Raw genomic sequence first — 17,691 nt, 5'->3', positions numbered from 1 at the left:
TATTACAGTTTGTAAGGTAAGATGTTTGTTCAGTTATTACTATTTAAGTTACTACTATTATAAAAATAATAGTTAAAAAATAAAAATAAATATTAAGTTTACGATAGTTATAAAAAAAATAGTGTATTTTTGTTAGCTTTTGGAACATAACCCCCCTCCCCCCCACACTTTTGTACTGGTTCTTAGTTCTGTATAACATGGTTTCGCATTACATGAGATTTTGTAGGAACCAAACTACAGTGTTATACGAGAGTTACCTGTATACAAGTATTTAAAAACTGAGTATATTTCTTTAGGAAAGCAAGAACTTAATGCAGAAATAAGAATCCAAAATAACACATAAATATGAGTTACCAAAATGAGGGTTTCTCAATCATAATGGTATAAATCTGTGATCCACATAGCTCGAATAGAATGTCACTACTGTATGCTAAGGATTTGCTTCATTTTTGCAGGTGTATGTAACTACTTTGTGTCCTCCTTTTTACCCTTAACCAATCTAGGAATGCACCTCTGAGCTTGTTTACACTGCTCAGAGAACTTCATCTCAGACTGTGTAATTACCCTGGTCTTTGTCATTATCAACTACTTTGAGTCTGATGCCACCTAAATGCTAAGTATTATGTAGATTTCAGTATGGTTTTTTGATACTGTTCTACATGAAATAACTGTAAAAAATTGGAACAGTGTGCCATTAGGGACAAATTGCTGCTATGGATAAAGGGATGGATGAGTGGCAGAAGACCAAGAGCAGTTATTATTAACAACTCTTCATCGATTAAGGCTGTTAGGGAAGTTCACAAGGGTTCAGTATCGGCCTCCTTAATGTTTTCCTTTTTCATAAAGTATATTAATGAAAGCATATCAAGTTTAATGTCTATGTCTGCTGAACATACAAAGTTTTTTTTTTCCTTGTTAGTTGTTGGCGCATCAGCTTCTATGGCCATAATGCACCTCCCCAAGTTTTTGCATTTTACTGTGATCCAAGCCCGAGGCGGGAATCGAACCCGCAACCTTTGGGTTGCCAGGTAGGCACTTTACCTACCTGGCTAGCCCGGTCGGCAATACAAAGTGAATAGGTTGACTATTGACAGTAATCAGGGATAAATTTGGCAAATTGGCTGAAAAATGGCAATTGACACTTTGGTAGCAATAATTCCAGAATAGCATACCAAATGGATGTTAATGGAGAAATACTCAGGGCAGGGCTTTTTTTTCTGCTGGAATGGTATCACATGAGTTTAAAAAAGAAAAAAAAATCATATATTCAAATTTAAAAAAGTATTTATCTTAAAATGCACATTATTTATTATTACTAAGGACATTGGCACCATGATTTTCAAAAAAAATTGACTGGGGCCCTTCCCACCTACCCCTTCCTTGGGGGACTTCCTTGGAATTCCAGAAGTTTATATTTTACAAAAAAAAAAAGCCCTGCCTAGGGGCATTGTACAGTCTGACATGAGTTCTCTGAGTAGTGCAGACAGGCTTCTAAGGCAGCTCATGGGATTTTGTCAATGATATACAAGAATTTTGCCAGCAACAACAAAGTGAAGATTGTCCTGTTCTAGAAGGCAATGGGTATGCCATACCTTGAGTACTGCATATAGGTTTAGAAGCCTCATTTTAGGAAGGATGTTGATCTGTTGGAATGAGTGCAGAGAAGAGCAACAATAGAAAGAAGAACATTAGGAAGACAAAAGGGTACTCTTAATGAGAAAAGACCCGAGTTCTGTAAACTGCAGCATTTGGAAACTAGACACCTGCAGGCAGATCTGATTTAAGACTTTAAATGGGTTGAATGAGTTAAATTCTGATGCCATCCACACTTTTTTCAGGCATCTTTTACTCTTTAACAGAAGAAACCCACAAGGGGACACAAATTTATAAAAAGAATAGTTGCAGGATAGATGTGCTGATACCAATACTATTCTGGGATTAGTGCTACTGAAATGCAGTACCTTGAATTTTCCAGTGTTATACCTCAGCTGTTATATTTCACCTGATCCAAATAATTGATTTTTGTTTTCTTTCAGTAGCATCAGCAAACTTGAAAGACAACGGACTCGTAGAAAATAAATCTGAAATTCCTACATACATCAGTATCATTTATAGCTATTAAAATAGTAAGGAATTTAAGTGTGAGCCCTGTGGGCCCCCACTGATAATATTAATCCACGAAGAATAGTGACCATATGCATTTTTTAATTTTTGCTCAGACATCTGGTAAGAGAAATTGGTCTATACATATGAGGAACAGAATGATCTTTTTTTGTTTTTGGGGGTTGCTGGTACATAAGAATGAATCACAGAAATGGAAAATGTATGTTCTAAGGAGATCAAATTAAAAACAGTTAGTAGTGAGGATAATGATTTCTGATTGAGATGTGGGAGCGTTATATAAGTAAACTTCAATCAGGGCCAGTTGCATTGCACTTTGAGGTAGTTATAGATACATGCAATTCAGGTAATGTAAAGAGGGTATATGGTAAAAGGCAGGTAATATAAGAGGAACTTTACTATTTAACTGTTTTATTTTTCTTCATATCATTTTGACATCAATATTTTTATTAATTGAAGAAGACAATTTAATCCAGGAGCTTTTTTTAGCTTTCCATCAATATTAATTGAGGATGGAAAATCCAGGAGTCATATTTAGCTTTCCTCTTGATATAGTGTGCTTTTACTTTAAGTCATTTGTAAGTCATTAATAAGATTGATGGTAGTAGGGCATTAATGGTTGCAGTTTTCATTTCACAAAGAATTTATGTACTGTCAATTTATTAGTTGATATTATAGAATGGCAGCAGTTACAGCTGTTAGTATTTCAGCTGGGACTGTTTGATAATGCTGTTAATAGGGTCATCAAAAAAGAAACAGGTGCTGTATTTTCAGTCAACATTTCAAAATTTCTATTCTACTTGGTTATCTGTTATTCAGGAGAAGGATGTTTGATTTCCCATATTATGAGATAACGATAATGGAACTCCCCTTAGATTCAGGGGCGGTTGCTGTGTATTGATGTACAAATGTCTCCCGTCACAAGGGGAGAATCAAAGGGTGAAGGCGAATAATTACAGACCTGTAAGCTTCACTATTGTTAGTGGGAAAATAATGGAATCAAGGGTTAAAGAAGTAATGCCCAACCATGAAGACAAAAATAGTAATATAGCACCACAGTATGTATTTGTTAATGAACGATCTTGTCTAACCAATCAGATCGGTTATAAAATGTAGTTACAAAGGAACTAGATGCAAAAAATAAGTTTGACATCATATACTTAGATTTCAGACAATTTTTTGATACTGTTCCACATGAAAGAATGCTGCATAAATTCGAGCAGTGTGGCATGAGAGGTGAGATAATTCTTTGGATAAAAGGATGGTTGAGTGGGAGAGGACAGAGAGTGGTTATCGAGGCACTGCCCTTCTTGGACTAATATTATGAATAAGTCCCTTAGGTTCAATGCTAGGCCCACTGTTGCTTTCAATAGTTATTAATGGTACTTATTTATTTATTATTAACTTCAAGTCCAAGACACAGATAAAACGTTCATAGACACACTGCAAGTCATATGGTAATCAAACAGTAACAGTAATAAATGATGACTAACCCCATGTAAAGGAAACATTCTGCCATTAATGGTAGAATGTTTCCTTACTGATGAAGGCATATCAGGCTTAATGCATAAGTTTGCAGGTAATACAAAGGCTGGTAGGATGGTTAATGACAATTTCTGAGAGGTGGCAATTGAAGTTTAACACTGGCAAATGCAAATGAATATGGGTGGCAGTAAATCCAGACTAACATACCAACTGTGAAAATGAAAAAAGACCTGAGGGTAACCATGCAGTGATACATCATTTGTGAAGTTCTCTGAGCAGTGTAGATGGGCTGCTAGGAAAGCTCATAGTGGATTTTTCAATAATATAAAAAAAAATTTTCCAGCAGGTATAAGGAGGTAACTATTCCACTGTATAAGGCAATGGTATGGTCACATCTTTGGTACCCTATACAGGTCTAAAAGTCTCATTATAGGATATGGTGTTGGAAGCAAGGTACTTGCTAAGAGATCCTTTTGAGATATTTAAGGATCTGAATGGACTGAGTTAGCTAAATATTGATGGCATCCTTACTCTCGCTCAGAAAACACGCATGAGAGGGGGACATAAATTTAAGTTGAGGAAGGATGGTTGCAGGATAAACATTAATAAATTTGCTTTCAGCCAGAGGGTGAAAATCTGGTGTTGTAAAAGTAAGTGGTTTTTTTGAATAACTTTAAGGAGGAATTAGCAAAATTATTAGAGGGAATGGACAGGTAATGTGGGAAATTTTTTTTTATTTAGTTTTATATTTTATTGTATTTTTTTTTTTTTTGGATGATGTTGTATAACTTTCCTCCTTGCATCATTTGTGTATATAAATACCAATGTTAATATACGTAGCACCAAAATTTAACTGGCAAAACACTGAAAATTCCTCTTACCCTCTTGCCTCTCCTTCCTCGCTCTCCTTTATCTCCTTTATCACCATGATCCCCTGGTGGTCCTGGTATGCCGGTATCACCCTAAACATAAATGCATATTTTATAAAAACATTAGTCTGTTTAATGTTTTAGGGGTTACTTTATAATATAATGTTAGTAATCAAAAGTAAAACTTCATAAATAAGAGTAATAAATAAATAAATTTTCTGTTTATACTACAGGATGACCAAAAAAAAAAAGGTTTCTATAAAACAAGGCAGAGCTTATTAAACATTATCATATATTGCTTTATCATGTGGATTTGAAGTGTGCCAATTCTGTCCCTATATTCTGACTATTGGTTATGATAAACCTGCCATTAATAAACATAAAATAAGAATACTTTCATAGGCTTATTCTTCTTATAGAAATTTATGGTTACTTTTACTTTATTCAACTGCATATTTGTCCTTTTATAAAGAATTTTTATACCTTTAAAATCAGGATGGGAAAAAATATGTGAATAAATATTTACATGATGGAACTTTCACATTACAAGAATAAAAGGCAAAAACAATTTGGATGAATCTGAAAAAAGGTGAACTACACAGAAGCACATACAGCATCATAAAAACATTGCTATGTGCACTGACTAAAACTATTTATTAAAAATAAATTAATATACGCAGACCATAAAGTAAGACTAAAAAATAAAAAATAAATAAAAAAAGAAGGAAATTGCACTCACATAAGTGATACATAAATTAGGGAGCATTCAACAATCATCTGTGTCCTTTACCTGTAATAACTTTAACCATGACAAGAACAGAGGTGTTGTAAGAAGAAAAGGCAGATGAAAATTAAGAATAACAGAAGTGAGTGGGGAAAAACGAAAGAAACAGAGAGTGAGATGAAAAACAAATGAAACAGAAAAAAGGAGGAGGAAGAAGAATAAAAATAAAGAAATAACAATTATCAAAAAAGGGAGACAAGAAGGAAAGTGCAATTGAAAAAAAGGCAGTGCAACGGCACTTTAGAGACTACACTAATGCAAACAAGGTATCCCTACTAAACACGTAACACCACAGTCTTCAGAATAGGACGTTTGCTACTGCTGCACAGTGCCATACCTGTACTTCTGTCGACCTTGGGCGTAATATTCCTGTAGGGGCCCCCCCCCCTCACAAAAATTAAAGGTGGAATTCGTAAAATTGAGAAATAAAGGAAACAACCAAAAATTATTCAAATCATTATTATTTATTTAAACTTTAATGATTAAATACATTATTTATATAAACTTTAATGATTAAATACATTATTTATATAAACTTAAAAGTTTTCACATCATTACCTTATGATATTTACTTGATATAAATTTGTTTATAACATCTGATGTTTTTACATCTTTTAGTACATCTTGTTCTATTGGCATAATGGTCAATCCATTAATTCTTTCTTGGCTAATTGTTGCTCGTGAATACATTTTAATCATTTTGAGCCTTGAAAACTTCTCTCTCTCCAGAAGCAACTGTAATTGGCAATGTTAATAATATCTAAAGAGAAATGGTTCACAACGACTTATGGGATATATATATTTCAACAAAGTTTTGTTTTTCAATAAATGTAAATAATTCTAAGCAAACCAACTTTTTTTTTTTCTTTTAAAACATGCTGAAAAGATTGGATTTCTTGACGTAAAACTTTGGCATCGGTGTCGCTGCTCCTGTCTTCACCAATGAGAATTCCTTCAAAGTGTTGGCATTTCGTTTCTATTGCACTTTCAAATAAATTCATGATTTTAGAATAAGATGAAAAGCCGAGGATATTTCATTCATCTGATCAAATCTTTCTTGTAAGCTAACAATAGCTATATCGATAATTATATTAAAAAATTCCGTTTCAAACCTTTTGGTTGGATCAATAGAGTGTTCATCTGATGAAGTTTCATAGGTAAACTCGCAAGTCTGGTAACACCGATGGTAATAAAAGTATTATATTAAGAAACAACTATTTTTTTTATATTAAAAAAAATATATATATATCATCAGTTGCAATGTTTATCCATACACAATTTAAATCCTGATGTTCTACATTCATTTAGTTCACTAAGAGCACCTTTATCAATATAATTTCAGTGTTCATATTAATTTTACTTCTTTGCATGGCTTTACTTACTTTATTTATAATACTCAATATTTTACATCAAACCACTACACTTATAATAAATTTAAAAGAAGTAATTTCTGTTAATAAACCTTGTATTTTAGACTGTAATTTTGCATCTGTTTCTTGACTTCATTTAATGCAGTTTGGAATATCCTGTAGCTGATATCATACTGCTTCAACAACTTTTATCTTTCCTTCATCTTGTTACTGATAGAGATTTCACAGTAATTTTGAAGTGCCTTTTTAAAATATCCTATCTACTCTACTATAACCTTTGTAATGTTCCAAAAAATATTCTGTTTTTGTTGAAGAATGTGCTGCATTAGATACAACTAAATTTAAATTATGCACAACACACAGATCATAAAAAGCTTTCTACTTTCTTATAAAATTCTTGCTTGTATGCCATTACGTTTATCTTTCATGTTAAATAATAGAAATAGGCAAAAATTTATTTCTTTTAATATCTGATTATAAAAAAAAAATTACTGCAATATAAATAAGCCAATATGGAATTTTTTTTGTATAATAAAAGTATTATATTAAGAAACAACTATTTTTTTTATATTAAAAAAAAAATATATATATCATCAGAATTTGGGCCCCCTACATTTCCTGGTCCCGGGCGACTGACCACTCCGCCCATACCTAGGTATGGCACTGCTGCTGCAGGGAAGACTACCATACAAATTGGAGCAGCATAGTTTTAAGGTCAAGTTGCCGCTATGGATAAAGGGATGGTTGGGTGGGAGAAGACTGAGAGTGGTAATCATGGATTAATGTTATTATTGGAGTTTCCCAGGGTTCTGTGTTGGGCCCATTGTTATTTTCTATATTTATCAATGACATTGAGGTATATTAGGCTTAATGCCCAAGTTTGCAGATGATACAAAGGTTGGCAGAATTGTTAGTGACAGTAAAAAAGGGGTAAGCAGCAGTCATTATCAGTTCACTACAGGATGGAAGCCTCAACAATTTCCCTCAACAATTTATGTTGAGGGAAATGAACCATAATCTGCCATGCTGGTCCAGTGGGTTGGCAGATCGACAGTATTTAGCATTCAGGAGCTTGAACCCCAGTCTACTCAAAGAGCATGTGCTACTGCACTCCCACTGCCGACAACTGGGCTATGGAGGTCAATGACAGATGCTATTGCAGCAGGATCTAGAAAAGTTGCACAGATGGGCTGAAAGGTGGCAAATGAAGTTTAACATTGACAAATTCAAACTTCTATGACGCCCAATGGTGTCATAGAAGTTTGCATAGAAAATTGGAAGAGGAATTGTTAAAGTTCAACATAAAAAAGGCAATTCTGGGGGTGGATGGAATCAAATAACAAAGGAGGTCAGTCAAGCAAAGGCTGATTGTGAGAAATCTTTGGCAAAGAAAAATAGCAAAGACTTTACTTATGTAAACTGTAGAAGAAAGGGGATGAATCAGATTGGTCCACTTGACATCGATGGTTTGACCTTATGATCCTGCTCAGATAGCAAACAAACTGAATGAGTATTTTGCATCTACATTCACACATAAGGAATTATTAAGGTTTGAAAATGGCAGAAGGTTATCAAATTGTAGCAGGATACTTAATGATTTTGTAATAACTGAGAGGAAGGTGGAGGAGAAATTGTTGAAGGTAAACATAAGAAAAGCACCTGGGGTGGATGGGATCTATCCAGTTATATTAAAGGAGGCAGCAAAGCAACTAAGAAAACCCTTAGCCATAATTATGAGAGCATCCTTGGACTCAGGGGAGGTTCCCACGGACTGGAGATGTGCAAATGTATCCCCAATTCACAAAGGGGGATCGAAGGGTGACACAAGTAATTACAGACCAGTTAGTTTAGTTTAACTTCTGTTCTGGGTAAAATAATGGAGTCACTGGTTAAAGATGCATTGCAGGATCATCTAGACAAGACTGCAGCAATAATTCAGACACAGCATGGGTTTATTAAGGGAAAGTCTTGTCTGACAAATTTTATTGGTTATGTGGTTACAAAGGAACTGGATGCAAAAAATAATTTTGATATCATATATTTGGATTTCAGAAAAGCTTTTGACACTGTTGCGCATGGATGACTATTGTACAAATTGGAGCAGAATGGTATTAAGGGTAAGTTGCTACAATAGATAAAAGGATGGCTAAGTGGGAGAAGACAGAGGGTGGTAATCAATGGGTGCTGCTCTTCGTGGACTAATGTTATTAGTGGAGTACCACAGGGTTCAGTGTTGGGTCCACTGTTGTTTTGTATATTTATCAAAGATATTGATGAAGGTATATAAGGCTTAATGTCGAAGTTAGCATTAGCATTAGTAGAGGCATTTGATGCAAGAAAGCAAGCTTATGCAGCATCAGCCAAAAAAAAAAAAATAATAAATAAATAAAAAATAACTACTTCCACTTCACCCCCTGTTCGTTCGAAACACCTGTCCAGCTGAGCCTTAAACTTATTCAGGCTATCAACCTCCACGACAAGGGATGGAAGTCTGTTCCACCAACCAACCACCCAAAGTTTGCAGATGATACAAAGGTTGGCAGGGTTGTTAATGACAGTAATGGCAGTTTGCTACTGCAACAGGATCTAGATAATTTGGGCAGATGGGCTAGAAGTGGCAACTGAAGTTTAACCTTGACAAATGCAAAGTACTGCATATGGGTAGAAGTAACCCCAGAGAAACGTACCAACTGTGTGGTACTACACTTAAGGTGGTAGAAAATGAAAACGACCTGGGAGTAATTGTGCGGGCAGATATGAAGTTTTCTGAGAAATGCAGACAGGCTGCCAGGGCAGGTCATGGGGGTTTTGTCAATGATATATAGGAATTTTGCTAGCAGGGAGAAGGAGGTGATTGTCCCTCTGTATAAGGCAATGGTCAGGCCATGCCTTAGCCGAGTGGGTAAAGTACCTGCCCGGCAACCCAAAGGTCGCGGGTTCGATTCCCGCTTCGGGCTTGGATCAAAGTACTGCAAAAACCTTGGGAGGTGCAATATGGCCACAGAAGCCGATGCGCCAACAACTACCAAATCAAAAAAAAAAAAAAAAAAAAAAAAAGGGCCATGCCTTGAGTACTGCGTACAGGTCTGGAGGCCTCATTTTAGGAAGGATGTAGATTTACTTGAGCGTGTACAGAGAAGGGCAAGGTAAGATTGGTGAGGGGAATGAAGGGATCCTCTTACCAAGAGAGGCTTAAGTTCTACAAATTGCAGTGACTGGAGACTAGGCACCTGCGCGGTGATCTGATTGAGGTGTATAAGGCCTTGAATGGGTTGAGCACGCTGAATTCTGATGGGATCCTTCCACTTGTTCAGATTACGAACCTAAGGGTGCATAAATTCAAATTAAGAAATGACAGATGTAGAATAGATGTGCGGAAATTTGCCTTTAGCCAGTGGGTGGTTAATTGCTGGAACAAACTTCCATCTGTCGTTGTGGATGTTGATAGGTGAATAAATTTAAGGAGGAACTGGACAGGCATTTGGAGGGAATGGTGTGATTTTTTTTTTTTTTTTTTTGGCTGATGCTGCATAAGCTCATACACATGCTTTCTTGCATCACATGCCACTACTACTACTACTACTACTACTACTATTCAATTATATTAAGAGAGGGAGCAAGGTGGTAAGAAAACCTTAGCCATAATTATGAGAGCATCTTTTGATGCAGGAGAGGTCCCTATGGACTGGAGATGAGCAAAAGTATCACCAATTCACAAAGGGGGATAAAAGTGTGACACGAGTAATTACAGACCTGTTAACTTAGATTCCATTTCAAGGAAAATAATGGAGTCTCTGGTTAAAGAAGTAATGTAGGACCATATACACAGGAATGCAAGTATACTGCAGTCACATCATGGATTTGTTAAGGGGACAACCTTGTCTGACCTGATATAAAATGGCGCCTCCGTAGCCAGGTGGGAAGGAGCAGCAGTGCATAGCACACGCTTCTTGATTAGACCGGGGTTCGAGTCCGTCACCACCAAATACGGAAGATGCGGAAAGGTCAGGGACTGACCACCGCATATCCCGGAGCAATATGGCCTTAGTTGCTAATGCTCCTAAAAACCAAACAACAACAACAACAACTGATATAATAATGTACTAACAAAGGAACTGGATGCAAAAAGTAATTTTGATATCATATACTTTTATTTCAGAAAAGATTTTGATATCATATACTTTTATTTCAGAAAAGATTTTGATACTTTTGCCCATAAAAGACTGCTGTACAATTTGGAGCAGTGTCACATTAAGGAAAAGTTACTGCTATGAATAAAGGGATAGTTGAGTTGGAGAAGAGAGAGAGAGAGAATGGTTATTAATGGACACTGCTCTTTGTGGACTAATGTCATTAGTGGAGTCACCCAGAGTTCAGTGCTGTGCCCACTGTGGTTTCATTTATTAATGATACTGATGAAGGTGTATCAGACAATGTCTAAGTTTGAAGATGATACAAAGGATGGCAGGGTGGTTAATGACAGTAATTAAATTAAGCAAATGCAACAAGATCTAAAAAAAATTAGGAAGATGGGATGAATGGCAGCTGACGTTTAACATTGACAAATGCAAGATACTGCATATGGGTAGTAGCATTCCCAGATTAAATCCCAACTGTGTGGTACTACATTCAGGGTAGTGGAAAATGTAAAACACCAGGGGGTGATTTTCCCATCAGATATGATGTTCTATGAGCAGTGCAGAATCAGAACAGTTCTCGGGGTTTTGTCAATGATCTTCAGGAAATTTGATAGGAGGGATAAGGAGGTGATTAACCCATTGTATGAGGCAATGGTTAGGCTCATGTTGAATGCTGCATACAGGTCTGAGGGCTTCATTTTAGGAAGAATGTAAATCTACTGGAACAGGTGCAGATAAGGGCAATGAGTTTGGTGAAGGGAACAAAAGGGCAGTCTTACCAAGAAAGGCTTCAATTCTGCATAATAGAGCATCTGGAGACCTGGCACCTGTTAGATGATTTGATTGAGGAGTTTAAGGCTTGAATGGATTGTGATGGCATTCAATGCTGATGGCATTCTTTCTCTTTCTCAGACTACATTTGGTGGGGAGGGGATGCCATAAATTCAAATTGAGGAAGAATGGTAGCAGGATAGATGTGAGGAAGTTTTCCTTCAGCCAGTGGGCAATTGATTACAGGAACAAACTTCCATTTGTTATTGTGGAAGTGGGCAGTTTGAATAAATTGATGGAAAAAACTAAACAAAGTATTGTCTACTTCTTTAAAGTTAACCACATACATTTAAGCAATTTTCATGATGGGGACATAATATTTTATCTTTCTTGCTTGACTAAAATTTGCCTTTAGTCAAAGAGAAATCTGCTATTGGAACAAGGTATCACATAGTCTTATTATGTCAGAGAACAGAAATATTTCAAGCAGGATTAAATAAATATTTAAAATATAAAACTGGTTAATTTTTTATTGGATGACATTACTACATAAGCTTCACTTCTTTGTATCATTTTGACATTTTAACAGCAGTACTAATGTTATTGTAATACCATAGTCAACCCATATTTATTTTTAATTTATTATAAGGGGCTTAAGAAAATTTAGATTAAAACCTTAGTCATTCATAAGAACACAAACAGGTACACACAGTGGGAAAAGTCTAATTTTTGCTCAACCAGGACAGAGCAAGCTAAATTGTGCTACAGGTCGACCATCACTAATCCGGCAGAGTTGGGAACCATGGGGTGCCAGAGCAGTGAGTTTGCCGGATCACTGGTGGTTATTTTAGCATATACAGTTTACCCAACAGCTAACTACCTCATCCTACCTTTAACACGTTGACTGCCAAGCTAGTTTAAGAAAAAAATTCCAGAGCAGCCAAAAAATATTTAGCAAATAATTTGATTAGTAATTCTAAAATAAACATTGTAATGTCAGTGTTGCCGTTTTTTCACTTAAAATATCAAAAAAGAAAAAAAGTTTTTTTTTTTTTTTTTTATGTCGCATATATGTGGTCCAGTAGATTACTTTATTTTTGAGAAGCCGTGTCAGCCACATACATGTGATGCTTACGGCATACTTACGGCTTTATTGCATGTGCAGCAAGCACTGCAATAAAATTAATTGCAATAAAATAAACTCTCAAACATCGCAATAAGTTTGTCAGTATTGTTAGAGATTTTGTGAAAATGAGTTCATTAGCGTGTTGTCTTATCCGTCATATTATGTTGTGTTTTTCTGCAAGTTTGTACAAGTGTGTTGTAAAAAAAAAAAAAAAAAAAAGGAATGGCTATAAGAAAATTACTAAAATAGAGGAACTGAGAGAAATTGCTGGAATTTACAATTAAGCAGAATTAAACTTCTCACACACTGCTGTCAAATTTTTTCAGAAGTTCAGCTTTATCTGTTATGGACAATGTACGGTGTTTGCGGTTTACACCACGAGAGGCATTTCCTTTATGCATTGGAACCATGGCTAGGGCTAAATGTGAGCTGGTTATAATAATAAATGCAGAAAAACAAGTGGGAATGGCTTGCCAGTGTTTATGAGTTCGCACCAACAGCTGATGCTGCAACCAACACCACCAAAACAGTAGCGGCAGGTTGGCATGCTGACTCAGGAAATTTGAAATTATGTCCGAATTAGCGGTGGAACCGGATTATCGGTGGCCAGATTAGTGATGGCCGACCTGTACTACAAAATACATGCTAACATTTTGCGAACTGAATGCTTGTCATTACTCAGACAGCATGTTTGGGAATTATTGTAGAAATATGTCACTGCTGAGTTGTCAAGTCCTGCACCAATGGTGTCTAGTTATCTGTCGATTAAGGGACAACAATCACTGAAATAGCCAATAGAGTAATGGTATCCAATACAAGTAAACAGCAATATGCTTTGTAGGAAACAATGCTGTTTAAAAGTACTGCAAGACTGAGCCTGACCCATTTTATTAAAATTAAGTTTACTCTTGGATTATATACAGATGAAGCTTAAATGGTTGCGATAACAGTTACAATGAAAACGAAATGCTAAAATTAGAATAAATGACAGAGAGAGAGAGAGAGAGAGAGAGAGAGAGAAAAAGATTTTTTCAGAAGACAGTTAATATCTCACTTTTCTACCAGGGGGTCCAGCAGGACCAGGAGGTCCTGGAGGTCCGGGAGGCCCTTCAATAAATCCTGTTGGAAAAGCATTGCCATCTAAGGTAGTTGTCAAACCTCGTTCACCCTTTTCTCCCTTTTCACCCTATAATAAATATGAGTCATTTAATTATCTCTTTCTTTTATATTCTTTCTCAATTAAAACTATACACAAAAAATAAAAACTCACACACAAGCATAGTCTTAAATGTGATGCATGAATAGAGTAATAAGAATACTCAACAAAATTAAATAATCTTATAATATTAAAAATAAGTGAATGGAAGCTGCATTTATATTTATTTATGTACTCCATATAAATATCACCTGCACCTAGGGAGAAAAATGAACACATTATTAGTACATTTTTAGTATCATACTTTTCAATGCAGTTGATACAAATCTAAGTGTGCTGATACCCTGTTGAATGCTTACGATGTGTTCCTGGAAGAAAGAGCTTTCAGCAAATCAACTTTCTAGAGAGCCACTGAAACATAAATTGTATGAAGGATGGTTATAAGAGTTATTTCTTATCTATGAGTGCTGTGCAAAGACTTAATCTGGTTACAAGTACATATAAGCAACTAATTAAGGAATAAACCCCAATCTGTGCAATTAATATATTAATTAACTGCAGTATCAAATTAATTCAACTTTTACTTAAACTAAAAAATTCTCTGCAGTGCAATACAAACTGATAAATAAACAGACAAAATGAAATTTAGCCTTGGTTACCTATTACACCTCACTTGAAAGATGAATTATGCCAAGCTGTGAATTATGTGGTGTTGATACTGATAGCTGTGCATCCTTCTTTTTAGGAGGATACACAGCTATCAGTATTTAGGCTGGTGCTTAAACAATGTATCTAGAGTGTCTCTCTCTCTCTCTCTCTCTCTCTCTCTCTCTCTCTCTCTCTCTCTCTCTCTCTCATTCACTCTCAAAGCATTTATTTATAGCAAATTATATTGTTAAGAACAGCTTTCTTAACTTCAAGCTGCAGTCCCAGTCACAATTCTTAGATAAAGAGTTCCAGTGTCTTGAAAATCTAGTGATAGCATCATTTAAAAATGTAGTGATAAAGACGCACTGAACTTCAATGCCATCAGTGTGCCAAGCAGGTTGCAGATTACTGTTAGTGGATGATGCCCCTGCTAATACTAGATAGTCACAATTAAAATATTCCTATTTAGAGCTGTCTGGAGCATGAACTAATGGAGGACATCCAACAAAATTTAGCAGGTATTTTTTCAGATGTGGATAAAAAAACTACACGAAAAACAAAATTAATTCCAAAAACTGTCAACAGTAGAAATTCGGCTGTTAACAATTAAGATTTTACATGATCTATATGCATACTGCAAATGAAGAATATGCCTAACACAAGTACAGAAACACTATCACTTTATTGCTTGACATTTCATGTAACGGCATTATCAGCAACACATAACATGAGGCATGAGTAATATCAAGTCTTCCAAGACAATATAGTGGTTTTGCCACTTGTTGCTCTTTAGAGAGGTCTGAATTTAAGTTCCATCATAGAATGTGGAAATTTCTAAAGTTTTCTCCAATTGGGGCTGTAGTCAACTAATCTCAGGCAGAAGGAATACAGTTTGCCAACAACAAGCAAATTAACCAACGAACACGCACATGTACAGACAGAATGCAATTTGGTAAAAGTCTGTGATGCACTTAATACCTTACAACAATAGCAACAACATGATGTCAAGTACATGAACACAATATTAATGGTATGGTATGTTCCATTCCTAGTGTCAATAAGGGAATCAACACTTACAGTATGCAGCGTGATAAAGTTGTCACTCTGGTCTTTCAGAAATTCACACTGAGTAATGGCATAGTCAACAGCAGGCAAAACTTGGGGGTAATATGCTGTGTGATGCTACCTTTCAGGGCTGCTAAGTTGGGAATGTCGTTCATGATGAACAGGCAGCCCCCAGAGCCCAAAATCACAAGGAGAAAGGTCAGCCAGTAGAGATGGCTACACCGTGGGAAATGGGTAGCTGATTATCCTCTAAATGGTAAACTGATGTTGCAGCAATCCTTGTACAGATCATCTTTATGTATTTTTTTTTTGGAGCATTAGCAACTAAGGCCATATTGCTCCAGTCATTCCCTGACCTTTCCGCATCCTCCGTATTTGGTGGTCATGGGCTCGAACCCCGGTCTAAGCAAGAAGTGAGTGCTACTGCATTTAGGAAAAGATGAGTGGACAGTTGTGTACTGGTATCAGTACCAGAAGGTAGAACCAGTGCACGTGCAGCAGCAAGATGACTGGATATTCGATGCACAGCAGTATGAAAGGGAGTGCATAAGGTTTTAGTTCTACTCATATAAACTCTAAGTCACTGCTGCTCCTGCCCACCTGGCTACAGAGGCACCCATCTTTATGCTTTGACTATACATCTTTATGTACAGTCTCATGAACCACCCTATATTACACGGAAGCTCTGTAGCCCAAATTCTGCAATTTTGGGTACGCCCTCATTCAAATGAAAAAATGCCACCACCCTGCCAAAAGGATATTCCTAGCCATTTAGTGTCTACCTCCATTTGTGCCAAGAAGTTGAGTTCACCCACTTGCAACTGTTGCTTCAGTGGAGTTTACATGAGTAGAAATAAAACCTTGTGCACTCCCTTTCATACTGCTGTGCATTGAATATCCAGTCATCTTGCTGCTGCACATGCACGGGTTCTACCTTCTGGTACTGATACCAGTACACAACTGTCCACTCATCTTTCCCTAAATGCAGTAGCAATGTTCTCAATTTCATTAAAAAGTTTGCAACCTCTTAATGGCTTCACTCCCAAACTTCCAATTTCTACAAAGGATACAATCATTCCTCTGGCACCACATGCTTTCATCACACCTCTTTTATACTGCCTGCAACACCTGTAATCCTGAGATTCTCCTGCTGCATTGCTTCCATTTGACAGTGAATTTTCACAATCAAATTCTGGTAGCATGAGAGTCATTATGCTCTTCTTGTTATTGTATCCTCATCTATAAGCATCTTATGCCTTACACTCCATACTTATTCCATTATAATATGCTACAGACACTCTAAATAGGGATATTTTAAATTATGCCAACCCAGCACGAGACTAACTCTTCAAACTCCATATACCTTTGGCCACAGTTTTTGCAACATACTGTTCATAGATGTGCCAGTGATTTTCTCTCATATTACTTTGATATTATTGATGCAATTTAAGATTTAAAAGTGTTCCAAAATTATTTTACCATGTGCTTATCATCTTTATCAGTTGCCTTAACTAGTTATTTAAAGATGTATGGTAGGCCTTGAAGTTGCAGACAAGACCGTGATCCATAGGTTACATATGGATGTTCTGTTAGATAGAAGCCAGACAATTTTGATAGGATAGACAAGCAGATACAAAATTAGAAAAGAGGCCTTGAACACCAGGGATAATCATATTAAAATAAATATTGCTTCAACCAACGAAAGTTAAATTGAGTTTACTGCAATAGATGAATAAATAAAAATAAAATAAGTTTCCCTATTCAGGAGACTCTAGTGTCAAAACGGTTAGAGACAGGGTTATGAAAATCGGTGGGTATGTCATTTAGGGTATGGGGGTAGCGATTTGTAGAAGAAAATAAATTAGTTCAAATTTCTGCCACCAGGGGAGAAATTGGCACTGTAAACATGAGATGGAATACTTAACTTAGGATTAGATAGAGGACTGCGTGCGACACAGTTTCATGTAGCATCTTATTGGGGATGTTGGCATGCTGTTTTCAATGCTTGCTTTCAAATCGACAAGCGTCTGTATGCCACCACGGTAAACTCTGTCTTTCTAGTATCCCCATAGCCAAAAATCATAGGGATCGAGATCAGCTGATCGGGCTGGCCAAAACTGCAGAAATTCTCTAGAAATGATGTGATCATTTCCAAAT

General features: G+C 36.2%; 1 protein-coding gene across 1 annotated transcript in view; it reads right to left on the bottom strand.

Moving 5' to 3' along the window:
- The window catches only part of LOC150081680 (uncharacterized), an 833,960-nt gene that overhangs the window by 629,698 nt on the left and 186,571 nt on the right, over positions 1 to 17,691 (bottom strand). Inside the window, exons 11-12 of the mRNA XM_090380284.1 lie at positions 13,720 to 13,851; positions 4,488 to 4,568 (exon numbers count right to left, since the gene is read on the bottom strand). Coding sequence (XP_090236410.1) covers positions 4,488 to 4,568; positions 13,720 to 13,851 — 213 coding nt within the window. The remainder of the gene's footprint in view (positions 1 to 4,487; positions 4,569 to 13,719; positions 13,852 to 17,691) is intronic.

The sequence above is a fragment of the Mastigoproctus giganteus genome, chromosome 8 (assembly GCF_048544385.1).
Source record: "Mastigoproctus giganteus isolate SK-2022 chromosome 8, ASM4854438v1, whole genome shotgun sequence".
Taxonomy (NCBI): domain Eukaryota; kingdom Metazoa; phylum Arthropoda; class Arachnida; order Uropygi; family Thelyphonidae; genus Mastigoproctus; species Mastigoproctus giganteus.
This window is presented reverse-complemented; position numbering and strand designations above follow the sequence as displayed.